Here is a 24,830-nt window from a genome sequence, read left to right as displayed (position 1 = left end):
CTTCACGCATGATCAGTCATAATCAATGAATATAATCATGGCAAATTAAAAGTATCCTACAAGTTGCATTAAATCACAGAGGTCTGTATTAAATAAGGGAAAGCTTTGCATACATTTTAAAAATACCAGAGTGGATACATTGGTTACCTTCTTATGAGCCCATAGTCAGTGTAGTGTGGTACCCTTTTAATTTAAAGGGGACCTATTATGCAAAATATTGTTTTTGAACATAAATGTGTGTATGTAGTGTGTGTACACAACCACCCTATTGTGGTAAAAATCCACCCACTCCGTTTGCTATTTTCCCCATAAATCTGAAACCATCTCAAAATGAGCCATTCGGAAATGTGCAACAATGTGACATCACACTGAAACAGGACCTGCACATGACGGGTGGCAGGATTTGCCCTATTAGCTTAGCCCCTCCCTTTAGTGAGGACCAAAACTATAGAATTACACAAAATGCGTCACTCATATTGTTTTAAATGGGCAAAAGTGCAACGCTCAATATGGCGAAATAAGTCCCGCCTTCAAAATAAGAGCCAATCGCTGATTGGTTGCGTCACCGCAGCTGCCGTTAGAAGCTCCGGAGCCAGGCAGACGTGTGATTCCACTGCGCATGAACTTAATCCAGCCTGAAAAAAATTGTTTTCTGTCAAGATTCAAGCGTGTAGAATTTTTTTTTTTTTTGAGACCGTTGTTGCCAGATTTCATTGGTGATTTCAAATATGAAATTTAATAGTAAGCTTGGCAAACAGTTTTGGAGAATTTAATGTTACCCAATTCAAAAAGATAGTTGCTGCACTTGCATGCCCGAGAGGCGTTTCAAAGATGGCGGCCGAGTGAAATGACTTGGCTGTACACAGTCCGCCATGTTTATCTCCTCACCAGATCATTTAACAGCAGCATTCAACTAAGAATTGTATTCTTATTAAAGCTAATAAAGTTATTCAACCAAGAACAGTAAGTGATTTTCTGTTTTTCTTTTGTTGTTTGATTCATATAACAGCATATACAGCAGTAGGTACTGTATATTACACTGCCGTCACTTTAATACACAGATCTAATATGCACATGCGATTTCTTTCCCTGCTTATCACGTTCACAAACATAACCGACTGTTTTTATGTGAACTTTGTGTCTTTTAGACATAAATTTTAAAGATATCTTTAATACTCACGGGACGCGCCGTCTGACACCCAGCTTTCTGTGCACATGCTTTGGATGTGTGTGCTTGTTTCTACTCAAAAATGGCATAATAGGTCCCCTTTAATTCATGTTTTAATTCAGTGCTATTGTAGTCAGAAAAACATTGACATTTCTACTTTCTACATTGAAATGAATCACTAGATTACTTTAAAACTTCACTCAAAAAACAAACTATCAATGTAAAGCACCCAGCAGGGAAAATGATAGTCATTAAACATCAAGATCCTTATGATTTAACCATAAATGTGTGAAAGAGGAGGTTTTTTTTTTACTAACCTGTAGTCCGTCCTCTGATCATCTGGTTTGATCCCAGGCCAGTCCCTCTTTAAATATTGACTTGCCAACTTCTGCAGTGCCTGAAAAATATATTAAAAAACGACAAAAAACAACATAAGACGGTTGAATTTATTTGGTTTCTCAAGCTACATCACAATTCCATTGCTATATATAAATAGTACGCAAAAGACAAATTAGTGCATACAAAATCATAGTATATTGGTATGCCAAATGTACGCATTATTTTTTTGGGCGGGGTAAAAATCCCTTACGCAACAGACTTATTCAGCTGAAAAATTTGACTAAATTTCAATAGCAGTTAAAAAAAGGAATCTAAAAGTTAGGCATTCATGAATTTTAAGCTAATTGTTTTGTTAATTCTTAAAATGCACAGACAAGCAGATATAAACAAGAACAAGACATTTAACTATGTGGATGCTTACGTACGGTTTTACTATTAAAAAATTATTTGCCTGTAGTGTGCAGTTATAAAAGCATGTGAATATGAATGCAACCTCATTGTCTTCGCATATTTTGTGTTTTCGAACATGAACACAAAGCAATTAACAGGCCATATGCGTGTTCTCATGACCCTGTCATCGAGCACCATTTATCACTAGCACAAACACACAACACGTTACAAAGCAACCCAAATTCCAACGACTGTGACATATGTTTGCTGTTGGCATGAAGAACGGGGAGTGCGTACGGGCTCCTTTGGGAATGTCAAAGGCCTAGGCTCAAAATTACAGTTTACAAACGCCACCAGACATATGGTGAAACGAACAAGGCGGCCCTACTATTTCCTATTTTCACTATAAAGCCCCAGCCCTCTTCCGCCATATTGTAAATGAAGAAGGAGAGATGCACCTATTTGAGGCTGATTAGCCTTTCATAGCGGCCCATCCCCACCTGCCCGATTCCCAGATAGCAAACAACGGCGCTCAAAGCCGCTCGCTGTGAACACAGCATCTACAGTGCGAGCGGATGAGAGCATGGCATGTGTTTGTGTAAGCAGCAGGGAATGAGGCAGGAGAAAGGGGCTCTTCTTTTCGGCTGAGGGCGGCGGTGTGGCACAGACTGGCCTCTTTCAGCCCCTCAACAGGACATTACAGATCAGCTGGGCTGACGCCTTTTATTTTCCTTCCTCTGCATGACTCCCTCGGCATATTAGAATAATCACTGGACATGTTTTTCAACGCTGGACACGCACACACACACACACTTACAAAGAAAACAAGACGGAATAAAAAGGTCAAAGAGAAAAGAAAACTTAAAACAAAAAAGTCTTAGTGTGTACAAGCTTGGGCGATATGTTAAATATTAACAATATACTCCATATGATTTTGCTGGAGAAATACACTTGAGCATCAGTAAAAATCTTTATTTGATTTTATTTGCCAATAAAGCCAAAGTTTTGCAATCTTTCGAAAAACTAAAATTTTATTTAGATTAATTTGTGAACAACTAACAATTCAAAAACTGATTCAATGACTCATTCAAAATGACCACATTCTTCATTGAGTTTAGTTAAATATATGTTGTTTCATTACCATAAATGCTGCTATTTACATCTGTGTAATAAAAATAACTGTAAATGATTCAATATTATCTCTGCCTTGTGTTGATTTAGTAATTTAGAAAAACTATTGGAAAACAAAAAAGGATACTAAATAAATGAATAAGGTTTTTGGGGTTTTGGGGGGGGGGGGGGGGGGGGGGTTGATTCAATACACATTAAATAAAGAAATAAACAAACCTTTAAGCAACTAGATAAATATGGTAATGTATATTAAATATCTAGAAAAAACAAAAAATGACAACATGTTTTTTAAAAACAAATAATGAATTAAAAGTAAAACCTTTAGCATTTAGAAAATAAATTTTTTAAATAAATCAATATAATTTTAAATAAAAAAGCTATTTTAAACTCATAAGAATAGAAACACATAAGAATAGAAAACACACACACACACACACACACAAAAATGTAAAAGGGTAAGGACAATGACTGGTAAGTGCGGCACCAGAAAGACTGACAGAATATCGACAACACGACTGCTGTTTCTTCAGAACTGAGCCGCAGCGGTCTGCCAGTAAACACAGTCCAAGCAAAGCCATATGAATTCCACATGAAAGAAACAGGAGCCACTAATGTAAACATGAAGAAAAATGAAATGACCCAGTCTAAACATTCAATCAGGCAAATCGGACAAAACAACAAAGATTCAGAAACGTCCTGTCAAATAAGGCCTGAATCTCTGAAACCTGACAAGAACGCTTGCTAATGGCACAGTTAAAGATGCAAGCATGAATCTTTTTCAGCAAACTGTTCTGGTTGCCATTAATGCATTATGTCTGCTTCAGTGTTTGTTGGTAAGAAAGCATCTGTTAAGACATGAGGCCACACACTGCTCCCTGTAGATCCAGGAGAGAGGTGTTCAGATTCAGGTGATTGTTGCTTCCAAATGAATGGTAGTCTACAGGTTTGAGTCATGTATATTAAAGCAATTCAAGACTTCCGCTGTCGAGCTCAGGAAATTACAGGTAAACACACCACTTCATCTCCATAAACAGAAGGTGGAGTGGTTGTCATGGCAACCGGAACAATCGCTGTGTTCCAGATAAGGTGGACCACTGCTTTGAATCCATGCTCTGTGCCCAGCTAACTCAAAGCTGTGCCGTATTCTGTCACAACAGAACATGGGAAAATTGAATTAATGACCCTGCCTGTTTTTATCATTTATTTTCTGACTTGAAATGAAAATGAATGTTAAAGCTAAAGCATGTAATTTTTGGGACTCTAGAGCCACCAAATGAAAAAAACAATAACAAAAATATTATTGGCTTCCCCAACACACACCGTCTAAGCAAAAACAAGACAGCCCAAACTCACTAAGACAAACCTGAAGTTGACATTTCAGACATTTCCAGAAATGTAATATGCTTATTTTTAGTAAAGGCCCTGACACACCAAGCCGATGGTCGACCGTTGGCTAACGTCAGGCTGTTGTTGAGTGTCTTAATTTCCATCGTGTCATCATGAAAATCTATAATTTCCATGTGTTTTTAAGTTTAGCCAGTTTAAACATTCAAGCGATTTTAAATTGTTCAAGCGCAATAAGATGCAAAAGAGAACTGAATGGACTACTTGCACAACTACCTCCGCGTTCTAGTTAGTACATATCGGGAGTTTCCGGTTAGAGCGTTCAGCGCACCTACATACATGTGAATGTAGATTATCACTATGTTTTATGGCTGCCAATTGATTAAAACAATGAATAATGATCTCTGTATTAATTATCTCGAGCCTGCTGAAATGTTCCAATACATATATTTTCGTTCCAGCTGCATTCTGAATAATAAATAGGGTAAAATGTATCCACCAAGCTGCAGCAGTCCTATATGCTCGTCTTCTCATTAACAGTTTTTTTTCTCTTTCTGACATTTCATACCTGTTGGGTTTACATTTCTAAATTAAATTGCCTATTAAAAGTATTGCTTGTGTGCGCTGGTGTTTATTCCAGTCTTTTAAAATAGTTGAATGAATGAATGAATGCTCGCGAGGTGCCTGTAACGATGTTAAATAGGACAGGCTATTTAATCAATAACGCACACAGCTTAGAGGAGAAGAATGACAGTCAACTACTTTGAATATTATAGCATTTTGGGCATAACATGTAAATAGTGAAAAGATTGACATTGAAAAGGGACACCGAATGAATCGAATATTTAATCCAAATAAATAAATGTTCGTGGTTCGTACTGATGTTATTCATCTGTTCTCAAACTTCAGCATCGCGGTAAGTGGTTTAGACGAACACTGACACCCTGTGGTGAAATAATGGCGTGTTTTTAACACCCGCTGCTTTCTCAGATTGGCTTGGGTTGGATTATAACTTCATGTTCCGATAAATTTGGAAAATTCTGCCCACAGTAAACATCTGAGATGGCACATATACCCGAAGCGCGTGCTCTTTTCACGTCCTAATAGGTTTCTATACGGGGAAATACACACAAAAGATTATGTCAAAATGTTTTGTATTGGTGCGTATTCACGTAAACGCAGTCAGTTATGTCTTAGGTGAGAGCAAACAGTTGGGGGGAAAATCAGTGTATATTGGATCGGTCTATCATGTCTTAAAGTGACAGAAGCCTAATATAGCTTACCTGCTGATGTCTATCATTATTGTTAATCAAACAACAAAAGACAAAGAAAATCACTTACTGCTCTTGACTGAATAACTTGTTAAATTTCTGTAGTATTTTATTACTAGATCTACCAGAAAAAAAAAAAAAAAATCTAACCGCTTGGAAGCAGTTGTTCACACCAAAACGACAAAAACAATTCCCGTTTTTCTTTTTTATGTGGTGGGGTTAGTAAAAACTTAATGTTGAGCCTGGAGTCCACGGTGTGAAAAATAATATTTATTCCTTTTTCTCTTGTGCTTAGGCAGACAGGGCAGAGCATTAACAAAATATTCATACATTTGGAAACATAGATCCATTCTATAACCTGCCAATTATGTAAAGTGTTAAAGGGGTGGTAAAATGGCATTTTCACAAGATGTAAAATAAATCTCTGATGTCCCCAGAGTGTGTGTGTGTGAAGTTTTAGCACAAAATACCCCATTTATTTATATTTTTTTACATAGCATGTTAAAGTTGTCACATTTTGAGGGTTTGCAAAAACGCACCGTTTTGTGCCTGGCCCTTTAAATGCAAATGAGCTTCCTCAGAGGGCGGGGTTTCAAGAGCTCTTGTGCTAGCAGAGCGATTACCTCACGCAGACACACTAAAATGGCAGAAACTGTTCTGCCTTAAATGTTAAAACGGAGTCAGACAAAGATAGAGACTCAAGAAGAAGTGACGACATGTAGAAGAATGCAACAGGACGTCTCTGAATGGTTAGTTGATGAATTTATGTTGCTGATGTGGAGTTAACTATCTTCAATTAGGATATTCTGTCATGTTAATCTATAAATCGCTCGTATAGGAACTGTTGTGAGATGCACACAGGGTGACTTTCTATTGCATATGAAAAGAAGGATGCTAAAGTTTTAGCTGACTCACAAATACACTCTTATACAACAACTTTTCCTCTTCTCAACATGGACTGCGTGTCCCGGAAGCGGGGTTTATGTACATTTTAGGGTTGCTGATGTCACTAAACCCGGGAGGAATGTCGTATAGTCCCTACCAGCCGTTTGTTGTAGTCCTTTTCTTTAAAAGCAAATATCTCCCTTTGCTTTGAACTTTGAGCGTTGTAACTTTGCAGATGTTGTTTATGCTCAAACAGCAACATTTCACACTAGCTAAAGTTAGAAAAGTGTAATCATACTTTACCACCCCTTTAAAAAATACATTACAAATGGCTCAGCTGACAAAACATCTCTACAAAACAGTTATTTACAAAAAAGTTATTTTGATCATTGACCTTTATACACACTGCATACTATTGTAAGGACTCTAGGTCTGTCAAAGCCTCATCTTCATCCATGTAAAATTCAATATGGCAACTTCCCTGACCAAGGCCTACAGCCAACCACCTGTCATATAAAACCCACACAAAACACAGAGCCGCAAACGTAGAGAAAACGGATCCGTCTTTTCAGATGCCAATACGCTGTCCGCATTCACCAAAGTAACCAGGTTACCGGTTGAATTTATATCGATGGATACAGTCAAGTCCCGCTCTATAGTTTTTCACATTTAAAAAGCTGTTTAACTCAGAAATACAGTACAGTATGTCACACAATACAGAAGTCAAGTCATAACTTCCATTAAATGGTGACTTACAGTTAGCTCAGAAGGGATGAGATGAAACCAAAAACGTGGTTAAAACAAGTCAATACAATTTTTAATTAAATGCCTTCCACAGAAAAGATATACAGTATACATATAAATACATTTAGACCACTTAACTTAGTGAATACTATCAGGATGTGAAGAGACTTTTTACCAGCATAACAAAACTGTTTCTAGAACAAATCACCTACCCTATCTTTAATGACATAGGCTACAGTAATATTTAGTTGGACTGACCTTTTTGGAATCGGACTCTACTCAGACTCAAATAAGGTGGACTCGAACCCAACACTGCTTTTTGCTAAATGAAAGAATTAGCCTAACTTCTTTAAAAAAAAAAAAAAATTACTGTAAACTTTTGAACAGTAGTGCAAGTAAATTGATCAACAAACAGTAGCCTAGTTAAATCAGACTTTTACATTGACAAGTTAAAAATCGAACGTCTGATCACACACCTCTCCTCAACTAACCACATCTAAGCTTGTTCAAATGCCTAAGTATGAGCAATCCTAACAGTGACGTTTTTTGTAAGTGAACACTATTGAATACGGCCACTGTGTCAAAAAGACCATTATTGGTCATAGGTGTGGCAGCAAACAGGCCAGTCGTAACAGGAAGCTCCCACCACTGCACACACAGTCACTTCCTGTTTGCAGGCATAAGTTGTAGCGGTCGGCCCGACGGCAGGAAATCCGCAACAGACCAAACAAAGTGAGAGAACGAAAAAGTGAGAAAGAACGAGAGATAAACATCTCCTTCCTGCTCTCATGTTCTTGACATCAGTCGCTAAACTAACCAGTGAAACTAACTCGTTAACTCTTTCCCCGCCAGCATAAAAAAAAAAAGTTGCCATCCACAACCAGTGTTTTTGAACATTTCCACAAAAATTTCATGGCCCCCATAATATTTTATTGTATCTGAATATGCAATATATCAAAAGGAGGAACAGACCCTCTGCTTTTAAACAAAAAAGCCATTTTATCTAGCTTCATGCATTCTTTTTTTTTAATCAACACTTGAATGTGGGTAAGTTTCATAAAAAAAAGCAACATGTTCTGCAAAAAGCTGAGAAAATCATGTTTTTGTCAAAGACTACATTTGGATGGGATTCAGAACGATGATCAAAACATAGATGGAGAAATTCAAGTCAATTAACACCCCTAATGATTGCACAGTCCGGAAGCTCGTCCTGGGTCAATATTTTATTCAGTTACATTAGGCAGTTTTGAATTATGCTGTTTAAAGCTGCAGTAGGGAGTTTTGAGAAAACGTTGACTTAGCCTGAAAATTTGAAGAATCACAACTTACAGGTCCAACCCCCTTGCTCTCTGCTGCGCTACAGCCCTCCCTCCACAGCTCCTCCCCCACAGCGGAGCCTGCCGTGAACGCGCAGGCAAGTAAGCAGGGCCACCGATGACGGCGGATTATAAACAGTTATGGAACATTCACTAATAGGGATGAAACATCAACAATATGCTTTACATTGACTATGGCCTGCCCATACTTTTACTACAAACTTGTATTGCAAAATACATAATGATTTGAGGACCATGTAACTTTATAACGTTGCACTCTTTCTATAAGTTATAAATAGCTAGTAATATAACGTTAATATAATGGTAACTAACGTTACAGTATGTAAGTAATTATTCTAGTGATATGTAATGCTAGATAAGGTTTGCTAGTACATTATTTCAGCAACATGACAAGCCAGTGAATTAGCAGGTTTCAATTGTTGCTTACCACAGTGCGTGACATTTTATCTACATGTTATGCTGCTAGAGTTTTGACACTGAGTCAATGGGATCTGTCTAATTCTTTCTTTTTCGCTTGTTTATCGTCATCGGTCTTTTTCCTTTTACCTATTTGTTTTATGAGCAGGTGCCACTCCAGAAATTGGCAGTTTAGGTTGTTTCTCCGCCATTATCACAGCTGCAGCACACCGGCAATCTTGAGTTTGAACGACGGTACGCGCTTGCGCTGTGCAAGAGAGGGGTGATCAGTGCGTACATGAGCGTGATTGACTCTAGAGTTCTCAACTGGCCGTGTCGGCCCGACAAACCCGACGAGACCTGCGGGTTCGGGCCGGATTCGGGTCGAAAATATAAGCAAATGACTCGGGTCGGGTCAGACCTCGGGCTTAATCTTTTCAGCTCAGTGAAAAAAAAAAAGTATTAATCATCGCTGCTGTTCACCGTAAAGAATGTCTGCCTGCTGCGTGCAACGTGCATCACGGGGGCAGACCTGACGCCGCTGCGTGCACGCCTTCAGCCTGGAGAAGAAGATGGAGTTGGTGAAAAGTAAACTTGCTGCAGGTGAATTCACCGTTGTTACTATAGGAGTGGGAAAATCAGAGGTCTGGAAAGTGTTTGGAGTGGTGCTGGATTCTGATGGAAATTCTACAGGTTATGTGCAATGCTCAAAATGCAAGGTGCTGATGAAATATGACAACAACGAAAAACAGGGTCGTCCAGAAGATTTTTATTTGAGGCATATTTAGTAGCCTATTTAGCCTATTTATATATTGAAAGTTTGTTTCAGTTGTTTGTATTGTTTGTAGGCTATTGTTAAAAGACGTGAACAATAAAGGTTGATTTGAATTCCCGTCTGCTGGTCATGATAATACGTGTATGAGAAAAAAAGAAAAAAAATTCGGCGTCGGGCCGCGGGCCGGGTTCGGGCAGATAATTCATGTTGATGTGTCGGGTTACATCGGGTACGGGCTTTAAAAGCCACGGGCCGGGTCTGGTTGTAATTTTCAGGCCCGTTGAGAACTCTAATTGACACTGCTAAGACATTCCTCCTGGCTCTGATTGGTTGTTTCGGACCGGGAGCGGTGTATTTCTGCAAATGGCAATAGGACCACTGGGAGGAGCCAGAGGAGCTTGATTTGTTCACAGATTATCTGTCTCATATTCTACTGTCAGGATATAATGACAGTTTTAACAAATATTTGTTTACAAAAGTTGGAGCTGGAGCTTTAATGTTGATGATTTTTATATATGCATATGATTGTGTATGATATCGCTTGTTTCTGGATCTTCTTCGCATGTGTTTTGAGCAGGAGATTTTGTACTCTTTCAAAAGATGCTTAATAGTGCCCCTACCGTATAACAGTAAATCACGGAAAGTCCGAAATTTCCGCCCAGTGGCAGGGAAATTGTTAAACAACAAGAGAAAGTGGGAAAAAGTGGAAATGGGTCCTTCAAGTCATTTTTAATAATGCACACAAGGCCAACGCTAACACAATTATTTCTTTGAAGCATTTAGGCCTAAATATGTTTGCAATGCAAGCATCACCTAGAACATGACTGCAAGTTTCACAGAAATATACAGAAACAATGAAAAAGATCAAGTTTAAATTCTCTTGTTAAGCAGTTTCTCTTGCACTAAAGACTCTTTCATTCAATTTTTATCTCACTGAAACTCTTTCTCCATTTTTTATCACTTTCTAATAAATGTAATTTAATCTGGTATAAAAGGGATAAATAACATTGCGTCAGCCACAGGGTTATTATTGTTAACTAAAATAATAAAACATGTTCATTAACTGAAATGAAGCTGAAACAAATATATACAAATATTAGATCTATATATTTATATATATATAGAGAGAGAAACATGAGAATCCAAAAAGGCGTGACTGTTAGATCGAGACAAAAAACACCCATGCAGGGAAAAGAGTGAGTCAAAAATGAGTCATAATAAAAGCATGACATCACAAAGAAAGGAAATGGAAACTTAATTTTTTTTTAATTTAAATCACAAAGGACTAAATAATCACAGGAGATGTCTGGGCAGGGATGGCACATTCTACCGGAGGTCTGTGGTGTTGTGTGTGTGTTTGTACAGCAAACGTTGGCCCAATGTTTTCAGGCTTCAGTCTGCACAGGCTTTTCTTTGTGCATTCCTCTATTGTAAGGTCAGTTTCCAGAACCGGCCCGACCTGGACTGTCCTCTCAAAGGGGGCACAATAGGGGCATTGAGTGGGCACTGAACTGCCTTTGAGCTCTGATAAAGCACCCAAAGGGCTGCTTCACCCTGTGAGCTTTTCTGGCATCATCCAGGTCTGTTTCTGCGATCTTTAAGTAAAGTGGGAGTTCATTCAATTCTCCATGGTTCGGGACTGAGGGGTGAACGGGCTTTCAGCCGGCTCTGGCGTGGCACTGCCCAGTGGGCGGGATGGGCCACAGCTTGGCACCCGGCTAAATGCCGTGAAAGAGAATGATTTATGTGCTTTGTGAAGTTTGACTGACTCTAAACGACTGGACAGACTTCTGGGACTGTATAAAGTTCCGTTTATTTTAAATAGTGAACCAGTTTGGACAATATAACGCTCTTTATGCAAACTAGGATGCTGTCCAAAATATCCATGGCCTCTATACCTTAACTATACCTTAATAAGAGACTGGTGATATCATACAACACCAGAACACAGCTTACAACTAAAACATAGAATCATTTCACCACAAAATCAAAATACATTATGCATAAAGAAACGATTATTTTCATGACAATTAAGAACAACTTACCCCCCAAATTCTCACTAACGCACTTAGATGTTTACTTGTGAGATCGGCATTAATGATGATTCTCATTAGATTCTCATTACTAGAATACAGTACTATTTAGCAATAAAATTATAATATTTTTTTCATTTAAAGCAGCATAAATGAAGTAAATATCATAATGTATAAATAGTTTAGTATTTAAATATTTCATATGGAATGCAATACATTTAACAATAAAATATTTTTAATTTAAATCAGCATAATTAAAAGGAAGTAAAATAAATAACTATGTATAAATTATTTTTTATATATATATATATATATATATATATATATATATATATATATATATATATATATATTATTCAAATTTTATTATGAATTGTAAAGGCAAAATAGACCTAAAATAGACTTAAAACTTTTTTTAACTTTTGGGGTGAAATATTATCTAGACATTTTTGACAGATATATAACAGTGAAAAAACATTAAAAAGAAAAAAAACATCATAAAAAAACCAAGTCATAGCGCTTTTGGTTCAGAGCAGAAGCATTTGATATACATGATGTTTCAGAAGACAACAGTGAAAACTGTTGACATCAGTAGTCTCTATTGCACAACACATCACCTCAACAGACCTCAAATAAAACAGCAGCGAATGACTGAGACAGAGTAAAACAACAAAATGGTGAAGCAAGAATATCCGTGTTTAATAATTTGACTCACTATGACTGTCTGATATATAGAAAAAATGTTTTGGCTATAAAACAATCAAGTCATTGAAGCACAGCATCAACCCATGAATTACAACATCCACCGTTTATCAACCTCTCATTCAGGATTCATTTCCCTGAAAATGAAACCATTTAATAAACCATAAAAAACAAACAAAAAAAAAAAAAACTGGGAAGCATCCAAGTGAGACATTGAATGACTCTATAGTTAAAAACTGTGTAAGGTTGGGTGATATGACCATAACGTGATGATGTTTTTACAAAGCTAAATTTTTAGCATTACTCCATTCTTCAGTGTCACATGATCCTTCAGAAATGCTGATTTGATGCTCAAGGAACATTTCTTTATTATTATTACCATCAATGTTGAAAACAGTTGTGTTGCCTGATATTTTTGCCCAGGATTTTTTTTTTTTTTTACAATTAGAAAGCATTATTTGAAATAGAATACTTTGTAACATTATAAATGTTTTTACTGTCACTTTTGATCAATTATTCCTTGCTGATTAAAAAAGTATTTATTTCTTTAAAAAAAAGGGTAGCAAAAAAAGGTAAAGAAATTCTCTAGACTTCGGAGTCCATCAACTTCTAAATAAAAGGTAATGAGAGAGAGAGAGAGAGAGAGAGAGAGAGAGAGAGAGAGAGAGAGAGAGAGAGAGAGAGAGAGAGAGAGAGAGAGAGAGAGAGAGAGAGAGAGAGAGAGAGAGAGAGAGAGAGAGAGAGAGAGAGAGAGAGAAAGAGAGACATTAAACATAAGAGGTCTGAATATGTCAAGGCTTTGAATCTCGAACAAGACAATTCCCCTGTGTGCTGATTCACTTCAAAGCACTCCTAATGGGATGGTGTCCTGACATCCCAAACTATCCTCTCATGCACTACATATGCTTTATATTGCTGCTGAAAGGAAAATGGTTAGGGTAAGATGGTAATTTGTACCCCGGGGCTTCGTGCTTGCCATATGCTGCATGTTCCTCTCATGTTCCTCATGAAATGATAGAGATGGTGAGCCATTTTCTCCTGCTTTCCCTATTGCTCTCTTGTGTTGATAACAACAGAGATACAGACAACAGGTCATTAGTGTGGTCAGGGGTCTCGTCAATGAGAACTAGGATAAAGGTGAACAGTGAAAGTCTAGAGAGGAAAGTATCATATCATTTGTAATTTAAATTAACCGTTTTCTATTTTAACATATTTAAAATGTAATATATTAAAGTGATACAAAGCTGAATTTTCAGCATCATTCTTCCAGTCGTCAGTGTCACATGATCATTCAGAAATCATTCATATACTGGTTTGCTGCTCAAGAAATATAACTTATTATTATCATCATCAATGGCTTTACTGTCATTTTTGATGCATTCTTGCTGAATAAAAGTATTAATTTCTCTCTCTCTCTCTCTCTCTCTCTCTCTCTCTCTCTCTCTCTATATATATATATATATATAATATTTTATATTTTACACTGGAATTTTACAATGAATTGAAGCAGAATTAAAACAACAGAGCTAAATAAAGCTGAATAATGACAGCTCTTCTGTTTAGATGCTTTACAGCTGAATCAAAGTTGATCATTGATCAATTTTATAATATTAACACCATTATTTTGCTGTAAATTAATGTGAATCTGCTTTGAAACAATCTGTTTTGTAGAAAGTGCTATATAAATAAATCTGACTTGTAAGTGGTGTACACTTATGCAAAAATCACCATGATGTTGTGGGTTGTTGCCAGGGTGTTGCTATGCAGTTGAAAAAGTGTTTTGATTGGTTGTTAGCGTATTGTGCAGTTGCTAGGCTTGTTTCTAACTTGCCCAAGTCAAAAGTGTCCACAATGTTAAAAAAAAAAGTTGCTGCCTTAAATTTATAAGTACAATCAACTTGGATGTTTAAGTCTTTTCAACTTAAATTACATTAAACTGACTTTAAAAAATTTGTTGAATTTGATGAATTTTGATTTTCATGAGAATGAGAAACATTTTTTACAGTGCATCCTCAAGTCATGATATGGCTCGGGTCACTGAAATGTAATACTTTTCGAAAAATCCACTAAAATAATTAATAATACTACTACTAACAATACTAAAATGCTGCCAACAGCAAAGATGACCACAAATTAACAAGTCCAAAAGCTGCAAAGGGGCAAGAAATCCGTAGACACCAGGGGGTGGTGGAACATAATTCATCTCGTCTATATAGCTTTCACCCTCCCGAGACAGTGCAACACTGACCAAACCTCTGGTCCCCATTTCACCCCGTGACCTCTGACCTGTTGGCCCACGATTTAATGACCCTTCTGGAGAGATACGGACCTGGTGGAGTCCAAAAAGTGATGCACACTAAAAGAGCAATGGTTTTCTGGTAGGAACTGAAATTGCGGTAGGATTTGTCACAAATGTCGAGTCCCTCCACACAAACTCTAAAGGGATCAAAATGAACACGAAATGCAAACATCAGGGAGACCACACACGTTAAGCCGAAGCCTCCAGCGAGCTCCCGCACATATAAATATCACACCCAGCCTGTTGGAAGCGATCTGTCCTTGGGGCTGGCGCTGCCACATTATCAGCGTTTTAATGGAGACATGGTACATTAAAACACTATTAAAGTGTGCCAGCACCGCTCACAAAGGAGTGTGAGAATCGATCGTGGCCGTTTTACGCTTTGTCATTCTGATTAATACAGTAGGACAGAGCGGGTGGGGTGAAAACACGTGTTGTGTTGCACTACGTAATGAAAATTCCCATGGAAGGAGAGAGTCTCTAAACAGCAAGGCTGGGCAAAGCACGGGAAAGAACCTGATAGAGACATCTGGCCTTAGAATGACCTGCTCCAAACCCGTCCTGCCCCAGAAAACAAAAGCAAAACATGCACCCCGAGTCTGATCCCCTCCACCACCTTTGCCAGCTTCTCTATGGGAACAACCCTATTCTCGCCCATCTTTCTCCAACAGAGGCAAACCAGCACATTTACACTTCAGCTAAACACTGAAAGTTTGAGTATGCATGCATTAAAACAGTAACTCAATATTGGCAAGTAATACATTTCAGGCTTGATCGCATAGACCTCTTGTTGCATACTTGTAATTGTGTTTTTCTGATAAAATTAAAATTGCGATTGGAAATTCGACTCCAGATTTCAACATAGTAGTAGTAAAATATGCTTAAGTTGATTTAAAGCTGCAGTCAGTAGTTTTTCCTCTTTGTCGCCATCTCGGTTCGAAATCTGCAATTGCAGTTATTCGCGGAATTACCAACTTTACATGGGTTGTGCCTCGTCACGGCACAGCGCGGATGAATCCAATGTTTTGAGGAGAATGTGCGGCTGTCAGTTATCGCACGGTGTGGATACTGTCATTTTTAATAGATTCTCCTTTTTGGAAGTATGACCAACATAACAATTTTCACCAGAAAATGTCATCTGAACAAGCAAATAACATCCACTTTGCATTGAATTGCATTGCAGTAAATCGCGCTGATTAAATCTAACGATCGCTTATATCAAGTCAAACCGTGCAAATTGTTCTCAAATTGTTAATGTTAACAACATCAGCATTGCGTGACTACATTCAATCCCCTTCCGATATTTATCCTTGTTTTCACATGGGCAGTCTCTTTTTTTCTGTAGCCACTCTGAAGTCCAAACGAAGACTTTTGCATTTTACAACGGTTGAATCTACAGTTGTCACTGGTAATTGCCGTTTGAACCTTTCTGGATCCATCACCAAATTGATAAGTTTAAGTATATCAAGTGCTAGCTGTGAGAAAAGGCTATAAATCTCCACCTCCAACATCCTCACACACAATATTGCCTACTAGCCGAGACACCTTCTTTATGTGTACAGATGTGATGCAATGACGCAAAGACCTGCTTGAATTTACCGCGGAAATCCACCAGTACCACTGGAATTAAAAACATTATTACAGGCTTACCGTTTTGAATCGAGCTAAGCCAAGCAGATAGTTTTGAACACTGGCCAGTTATATACTTGCTCCAAAATGTATTTTGGATCATTTTTAACCCAAAAAAATTACAGAATGCAGCTTTAAGTAAAATCTTTTTTTTTGTTGCACTTTTTACCTAAATTAAATATCTTAATAGAATACATTTCTTAGTTTCTGCACATTTTAACGGGTTGTAGTTTGTGTGGTGTGACTCAGCAGTTTGCAGTGCGGGCTGCAATATTAAAAATATGATGTGTTTTTCATCTCTTAAAGATGCACATTTGACAGTTGCTTGAGTCGGGATGCAAATGTAAAACTATGTTAAATAGCAAAAACAGTAACTCTGTACCTGGAAGAGCGTCTGGCTCCATTGCGCTGAAGCTTAATTGGTTTTACGGCCTATTTTAAAAGGGCTATTATCAGCTTTGCTGCCCAGACATACACAAACATAAGCAGACACACACCAGCTCAGCTGGGCATGCCGATAAACGGTACTGCACCATTCCTTGTATTTGTTCACACAGTCTTCTCACACTCTACAGGAGGTCTGTCTTTCTATCCATCTCCTTCTATCACTCTAGTCACTTTCCTTCCTTCCATCTAGCTCTCTGTCAGTCCCTCCCTGAACCGTGATTGATGATCCCATCAGGACTCACTTCACCCCAAACCATGACATCATCTCCTTACTGGCCTCTCGGTTGCGTTCGGCTGGAGTCGACCGGGCTATGCAGGATTATGCAAAACTGTTGATGCTGTTGTAAGCCGTGTCACACTTGACAGTGAAAGAAATGCATCTAAATGGTTAGTTCACCCAAAAATGAAAATGATCCCATAATTTACTCACTCTCAAGCCATCCCAGGTTTATATTGGACTTTCTTCTTTCAGCCAAAACACAATTGGGAGTTATATTAAAAATATCCAGGCTCTTCCAAGATTCATGATGGGAGTGAATGGTACCCTAGATTTTTAAGCCCAAAAAAGGCCTGTATTAACCCCCTGGAGCCTTATGGATTACTTTTATGATGGATGGATGCACTTTTTTGGGCTTCAAAGTCTAGGGTACCATTCACTAAAAATTATAACACTTGGAAGAGCCAAGTTATTTTTTAATACAACTCACATTTTGTTCGGCTAAAAGAAGAAAGTCATATACGGGATGGCTTGAGGGCGAGCAAATTACAGGATAATTTTCGTTTTTGATTGAACTAACCTTTTAATGCCAATTTACAGATACACATCCTATTCCAATAATACACATCCTATTCCAAAATTTTGTTAACTTTTCTGACCCATAGAATTAAAGAGGCTGCTTTTGCTACTGTATCTTTATGACTTTGCATTCCCATAATTCTCATTCCTAAAGCTGAGCATTAATAAAATAAATAAAACTCATATCTCATTATCCGATAAGACAGTGAAAGCAAAACTGTGGGGATTTTTAACAAGATCTCTTCCCCTGAGAAGTAATTAGGGCCAAATCTCTTATGTTCACCAAGGCGGCATTTATTTGATAATAAAAAATAAAATAAAAACCTGTAAAACAGTAATATTGTGAAATATTATTACAACTTAAAAGAAACGTTTTCTATTTGAATATATTTGAAACAGTAATTTATTCCTGTGATGCAAAGCTGAATTTTCAGCATCATTACTCCAGCCTTCAATGTCACATGATCCTTCAGAAATCATTCTAATATGCTGATTTTGTGGTCAAGAAACAATTGTTATTATAATCAATGTTGAAAACAGTTGTGCTGCTCTATATTTTTGTGGAAACTGTGATACTTTTTTTCTAGGATTCTATGATGAATAGAGAGATCAAAAGAACAGCATTATTTTGCAGAATACTAACATTACAAATGCCTTTATTGTCACTTTTGATCAATTTAATGCATCGGAGTAAAACTTATTATTTTAAAAAATATATTTTTCTGACCCCAAACCTTTGAATGGTAGTTCATATGGTCCAAACAACCGTGGTAGTGATATTTGTAAATTTCGCAAATTCGCAATACACGAAGACGATTAGAGAAACTCACAGTAACTGAAAAAAACTCAAAATCATTCTAATGCTGATTTGCTGCATTAGACATTATTACATTATTATTATTTAATACCAATATTGAAAACAGTTGTGCTGTGATACATTTGTTTTCAGGATTCTTTGATTAATAGAAAGTTCAAAAGTTTTTTTTTTTTTTGAAATATAAGTCTTTGGTAACATTATAAATGGCATTACTGTCAATTTAATGCATCCTTTCTGAAAAAAGTATTAATTTAATAAGTTTTTTTTTTTTGAATAGTAGTGTAGATTCAGTTAAATTATGTGATAAATTTTTGGGCATTAATTTACATATTAACAAGCAGTATCTCAATGGGAGTGCAGGGACAGGATACTCATATGATCCCCAAGATACATTCGTTCTAACAGCACAGCATCCAGCGGTTTAATTACTGTCGGTATAAACAGTGAACCCTTCAGTTATAGCACCAAACAGCACACTGTAATCTGCTCCACACTGTACTATCTGCAGGTCTGCCTGTACCTGTCAAGCACGTCAGTTTTTAAAACCTTTTCCGTGTGAGCGCGTGTGCAGTCTCCAGTGAACACTGGCCTGTAAGGATGTGCTGTCAGGCTGTTTTCAGACTTCTGACATATGTTTGTCCCTGAGCCAGACTGTAACTCTCTCTATCACCATGCTTCATATTCATGAAGTTCTGCTGTATAAACACAGGCTAAAAAAAATAAGAACAGCCTCAAAATGAGCAGCTTGTAGTAGAGAGATGCTATAAGTTTCCCCAAGCAATTAGACTTGAAATATTCACCTGATGGATGACAAAAATGGACAGAAAAAAAAAAGTCTGTAGACCTAAGCCATATAGAAACAAAAAATTCACAAGGACATTTCACAACCAGCTAGCAACCACATAATGCAACGGAAAGAGACTTTTCTTCAGCAGAAGACTTCAATTCATAAAAAATAACAGCTTTTTTTTTTTTTTTTTATAAATGTCAATGTAAGGATACTGGCAATTGTGGCTACATATATAAAAGATGACCTCATTTTTTAGAGAGTTTTAGAGTAGAAGAATGCGATTGATATGACATGTAGCCTACTTGAATAAAACGGATAATATATTGCAATGTATCGTGATGCTCACGCAAATAACAAATAAATCCTTTGGGCTCTCATTAACAGTCTAATGGCTCTCTTTTGTCCATCTAAGTCATATTTAATCAATTTATTCATTAGCATGTGGATGTGTGAGCGAGCAGGGAGGAGGCCGGCCGCTGCACAAAGAGTCGCTTGATTTGTTCTGGACAGGTGGCCGAGCCGACCAGTGGCGGATGCCGCTCTCGCAGAGAACCCGCCCACAATGGCACTAAAGACGATTATGCAAATGCAAGACCTTTCCCGGAGACTTTCCCAGGAAGGGGAGCGCGCGCGTGAAAGGGGGGGAGAGCTGCACTGCGGACGTCAGGCCGATTGTGTCTCAGCTGGTGAGGAGGATGAAAAAGGCTGTCTGAGGCTGTGCATTCCAGCGCTGCTCGAAGATGCTTTTCCTTATGGCTGTGGCTGGTTTCTCGCAATCTCACCGTGGTTAGCAGAACATGGAGATAAAGACACATCTGATGCGCCTGATGAGTGTCGCTGAGATATTATTGGCACGATAATTACAGCTGACAGATGAGTGTCACAATCATGCTGAGAATAACTATAGATTAAAGCGAAGAGGGAAATAATAAAACCTTTAATTACAGCGCAATTCGTCCGTGGGGAAAAGAGGGATGGTGGGAAGGGAGAGAGAGAGTGTAGTGAGCTTTTAAAGCATTCTAGTTTTTGTTTCATTTTTGTTCCGTTTAATTTGAAGTACTACAATAACTAACGGATATAAACATAGATACATGTATAAAAATGACTAAAACTAAAATTGAAATGAACAAAAGTATAAAAACTAAAAAACTTCTAAATATTAATAAAAACTATAATAGTATAGCACTGATACTAAAATAACGCTGCTGAATAAAATAAGGTAGGGCTGCAAGATTTGGGTCTGATAAAAACTGCAATTGTGATTTATATATTTTTTTTCAAAACGTGTGGCATTTCTGCAAAATAGTATATTGTAACTGGCATGTTTCACAACGCTTTCTGGTGCTGAAATGTTAAAGTTATATCTTGTTTGAAAAAGCTCTTTTATCGTGAGTCATGTTTCAGATTCTTATTGATTCCCAGTTTCGATTAAAATAAAGTAAAAACATTAAGAAATTAAACATTTATTTTTGCAAAACCTTTTGCTGCAGCTGAATACCATGAATACAAACCAGCAGCCTAAAGAACACTTACACGAGGAACTTTTGCCTATAGTTTTAACAAAAATACAACAGCAAAAACAACTAGACTAACAAATATAAATTTCAAACATTAAAGATAATTAAACGGTCAGCAATAAAATAAGAACAAATAAACACATTAGAAATAGCACCAATAAATATAAATCAACAAAGTAAAGAGTGTTTTAAGTTTTTCAGGAAGGTCCAATATTCAGGTACAGAAATTGAAATAAAAAAAATATAACAGCATAGTCTTAGACAAACAAAGTCTCTTTGTCTTTTGTTGTTTGATTAACATTAAGGACAACAACAGATTTGTTATGCTGCGGTCACATTAAAAGGTAACGAACGGATCCAATATGTTTACATTCACTTAAGACAAAGCTGACGAGGACATTTTAACATAATTTGTGTGTATTTAAGATGTAACAGAACTCAATTCAGTATTCGCACACAATATGAGAGGTGGCTTTCTGTTCAGCATGCGAGTACCAAATGGAGTTCTCATTCTTGCACATTAAAGTTCGCACAAAGGAATTGATAAGCGGAATTGAAATGTTAATTATATATTAATTATGTATCAGATTCCTGACCCCAATTCCAGAATATATTTTTGATTCCCAAACCTAGTCATAGTATTGTGCAACAAAATAAGTCTTTAAATATCTGCATCTGTAATCAATGTGCAAGAAAAGGAATAAAACTAGGTGTTTTACAGCCAAACCGCAGTAATTTGTATGAATAGTTACATTTTTGGAGTAAAATGCATGTAGAGGCACGTTTTTCCAGTTAGCCCATCTCACAGGTCAACACACAACACACTCTCGCCTCACACACTCAGACAAACCAACTCTGTGGGATCTGATGCCTGCAGACACAGCTATAATCCTGTATTTACCTTCAATATTTACATATGCACAAGCAAATAATCTTCCTAAACCGCTCAATACGTTTTTTCAACCCTCAATGATTTGTGGTTGGTGCCTAAGCAAGTCTAATATTGAGTTTGTTCATGCAACGCTCACTGCCACCATGCTAGTGGAGCTGGGATTGTTATGTTGCTAGGGTGGTTACAAACAGTGTGGGATAAGATATGCTCAAAAGTTTAGTTCTTTGCCACCTTCCTCTTACATGTGACTGACAATTAGCTACCAGTTCTGCCTACACACAGGGGGCATATACATATTATAAATGCCAAAGGTTCAAGAGCCTGGTCTGCTCCTGCTGGACATGCCAAAAATGGACCGAATTTCACATTCCCACTGGAAGTCCTCACAAATGAAGCCATTTAATTACATTGGCACCACAGGTTGTGCAAACGCAACCAAATCTGTGGGAAAGGGCTGGAGATATATGGGTGGGACCTATAAATAATGTAACTGTGAATCTGTGGGAGAAAGTAAGGGGAAAAGGAGATATAGAGAAGACAACACTATTTGGCTATTGGGTAACATTGACACATTTTCATTATAGATTAGCATTATTCATCATCTAGGTTACTAAATAATGCTAACCAACTTGGCTATAGAGTTCGACAGTGCACGCTCACTTTTTATACAGCGCTGGTTCCGGAAGTATTCGAAAACCGAACATAACTCCCATGAAGCACTGCGAACAGCATAACTGAATTGAAGGGTTAGTTAAATGGAAGCTCAAGCATGTTCGCTTGACCTGCGAGAACCAATGAGGTTCTTTCTCGTGTCACACTGCACATTTGAGCTTTCGCAAGAACTAATGAGGTTGGCAATCACAGGTCAAGCAAGTACAGGTTTCTGTTTATGTTTGCTGATCAATGTTTATGTGAAGAAAAGCCTAAATTTGATCTGTTCATCATATAAAGTGATCGTGTATTTTCAGAAAATTTTGACTAAACCATTTAATTCAATGAAACAATGAACTTTTTAAAGCATTAAAGTAGTAGTTGCGTAGCTGTCAATGGAGAGATAGAACTGGCTCAGATTTTATTAAAAAATATCTTAATTTGTGTTCCGAAGATGAAGGAAAGTCTTACAGATTTGGAAAAACACGAGGGAGAGTAAAATTAGTGATTTCATTTTTGGGTGATTGGGTGAACCCTTTAAAAATTATAGAGAAAAATAAAACTACTAGGAAAATTTACAAATGTTTTTTTCTTGTTTGCATATATACGTATAAGCGCATTTAAGAATAAGAAATGATGCGGGCTGACAGCTTCAATAGAATCAAATACCATTGATTAACAACCTCGTATCTTACAGTAAGGTTGTCTTTAAGGGTATATCAATTATCGTTAATAAAAAATTTCATTACGGAGAAAAGGAATTTTTACTTCCGGAACCCGAATGTTAGCATTACCCAATAATCTGTGTAGCCTGAATGACATCATCACGAAAAGACCGTTTTTAGAAAAAGACCAAATGATTATTATCATATGATTGTTTAATGATTATTATGATTTCAATTAAATATCAGTGTTGAAATGCTCATAATAAGATAATGTAGGACTGCACAATTTGAGGTTAAAAAACATTGTTCCTTAAAATGCGATTTATTTAAGTTCCAAGTTTGCTGTGCTAAGTCTCGGCTGCACATTTTGGCTGATTACAAAATAACTATTTAAAAATAAATAAATAATTAAAAAAGAATATTATAAAAAAAATAAAAGAATATATTTAAAAAAGTACTATTTTTTATTTATTTATTAATTAAATTTTTACACTACAACTCAAAGTAAAACTGAACTAGACATGGACCGAACACACCTCTAACCCATAATATGAGAAGTAATAGTGATGTTTGACTTATTAAACACCACTAATCAGTATGATATAGGTTACATGAGAACATTTTCCAGCTGTAGATCAGGTACGGAGCTCATGTGCACGTGTTTGGAGACGTGTGCATATGTGTCAGGCATGTCTAATGTATTGCGCTGCATGCTGTGAGTTCATGCAATATGTCAGGCAGAGTGAAGTCTATCTCTCTCTCTCGACCCCCCCCTGCACTTACTCCTTTTCCAATCTCTCGCCCTTCATCCTGTCATCCTGTCTTTTCTCCGCATCAGGAGCCAGCAGCACACGGGCAACTCATTAGAGCCGAAGAACAGAGAGAAAGAATAGTGAAGAGAGAGTAGGTTTCTCCATCTGTTATGCGCTATCCAGATACGCTCCAGTAGAAAAAGATCTAGCAATATCCATTTATTCTCCCTGCCTGCCCAAAGAGTCAAACAAGGTCAAAGCAATGCTCCAACCTTTAGTACACCTGAAGAGGAGAAAATGTAGCACTAATAACATTTTGTTTGGTTCCTGCTAAAACAAAACGTAAGGCGACTATATAAAACAAAATCTATAAAAAATTAAGTCAAGTCATAATGATATGTTAATTTATATTAAAATATGAATAATTTGTCTAAGCAAAATGAAAACGAAAATACTATGCCTTTTCTAAGACCATTAGGATTTGTTGCACTGTGACTTTTTTTTTAAAGACAATTAAATAACAATAAATGAATTCCAATTTATTAGTAGTTACACTATATTTATAAAACGGTTAGGCCCAATTTATACTTCTGCGTCGAACTCACGCCATAGCTACGTCGTAGGCTGTGCGTAGCGCTCGTACCCTTCGGCGTACCCTGACGTGCACCTCTCCAAAAATGTAACAACGCGTCAATTCTACGCGGACGCAAGCGCAGTGATTGGTCTGCTAGAACCCCTCTCTCGGGTTTCACATGCTCCCTCTGCATGTGTAATTGCGCGTCAACGCGAACAACGACGCAGAAGTATAAATGAAAACCAACACGTAGTGTATAGAGTAGAGGCTCCGCCGTAGGTCCGACGCAGAAGTATAAATCAGCCTTTAGTTCCAATCCTTGATTCTGATTGGTCAATAGCTGTGTTTTATTCACGATAAAACACGACTATGACCGGTTCACCCAACGGTTCTATGTATAACTACACAACACCCCTAGCAACCACTCTTAACAACTTAAACACGTTTGATCTAATTGATATTGTGAGAGATCAAGTAAGCGAGTGT

The 24,830-nt window shown here is 37.3% G+C and overlaps 1 protein-coding gene across 1 annotated transcript in view; it reads right to left on the bottom strand.

Moving 5' to 3' along the window:
• Nucleotides 1-24,830, bottom strand: part of fchsd2 (FCH and double SH3 domains 2) — a 95,897-nt gene that overhangs the window by 42,278 nt on the left and 28,789 nt on the right. The window contains exon 4 of the mRNA XM_077193904.1: nt 1,486-1,565. Coding sequence (XP_077050019.1) covers nt 1,486-1,565 — 80 coding nt within the window. The remainder of the gene's footprint in view (nt 1-1,485; nt 1,566-24,830) is intronic.

This window comes from Siphateles boraxobius, unplaced genomic scaffold (assembly GCF_051911475.1).
Source record: "Siphateles boraxobius isolate OS27281-9 unplaced genomic scaffold, OSU_SipBor_1 31, whole genome shotgun sequence".
NCBI classification, from domain to species: Eukaryota; Metazoa; Chordata; class Actinopteri; order Cypriniformes; family Leuciscidae; genus Siphateles; species Siphateles boraxobius.
The sequence above is the reverse complement of the archived record's forward strand: the minus strand, read 5'-3'. Positions and strand labels throughout refer to the sequence as shown.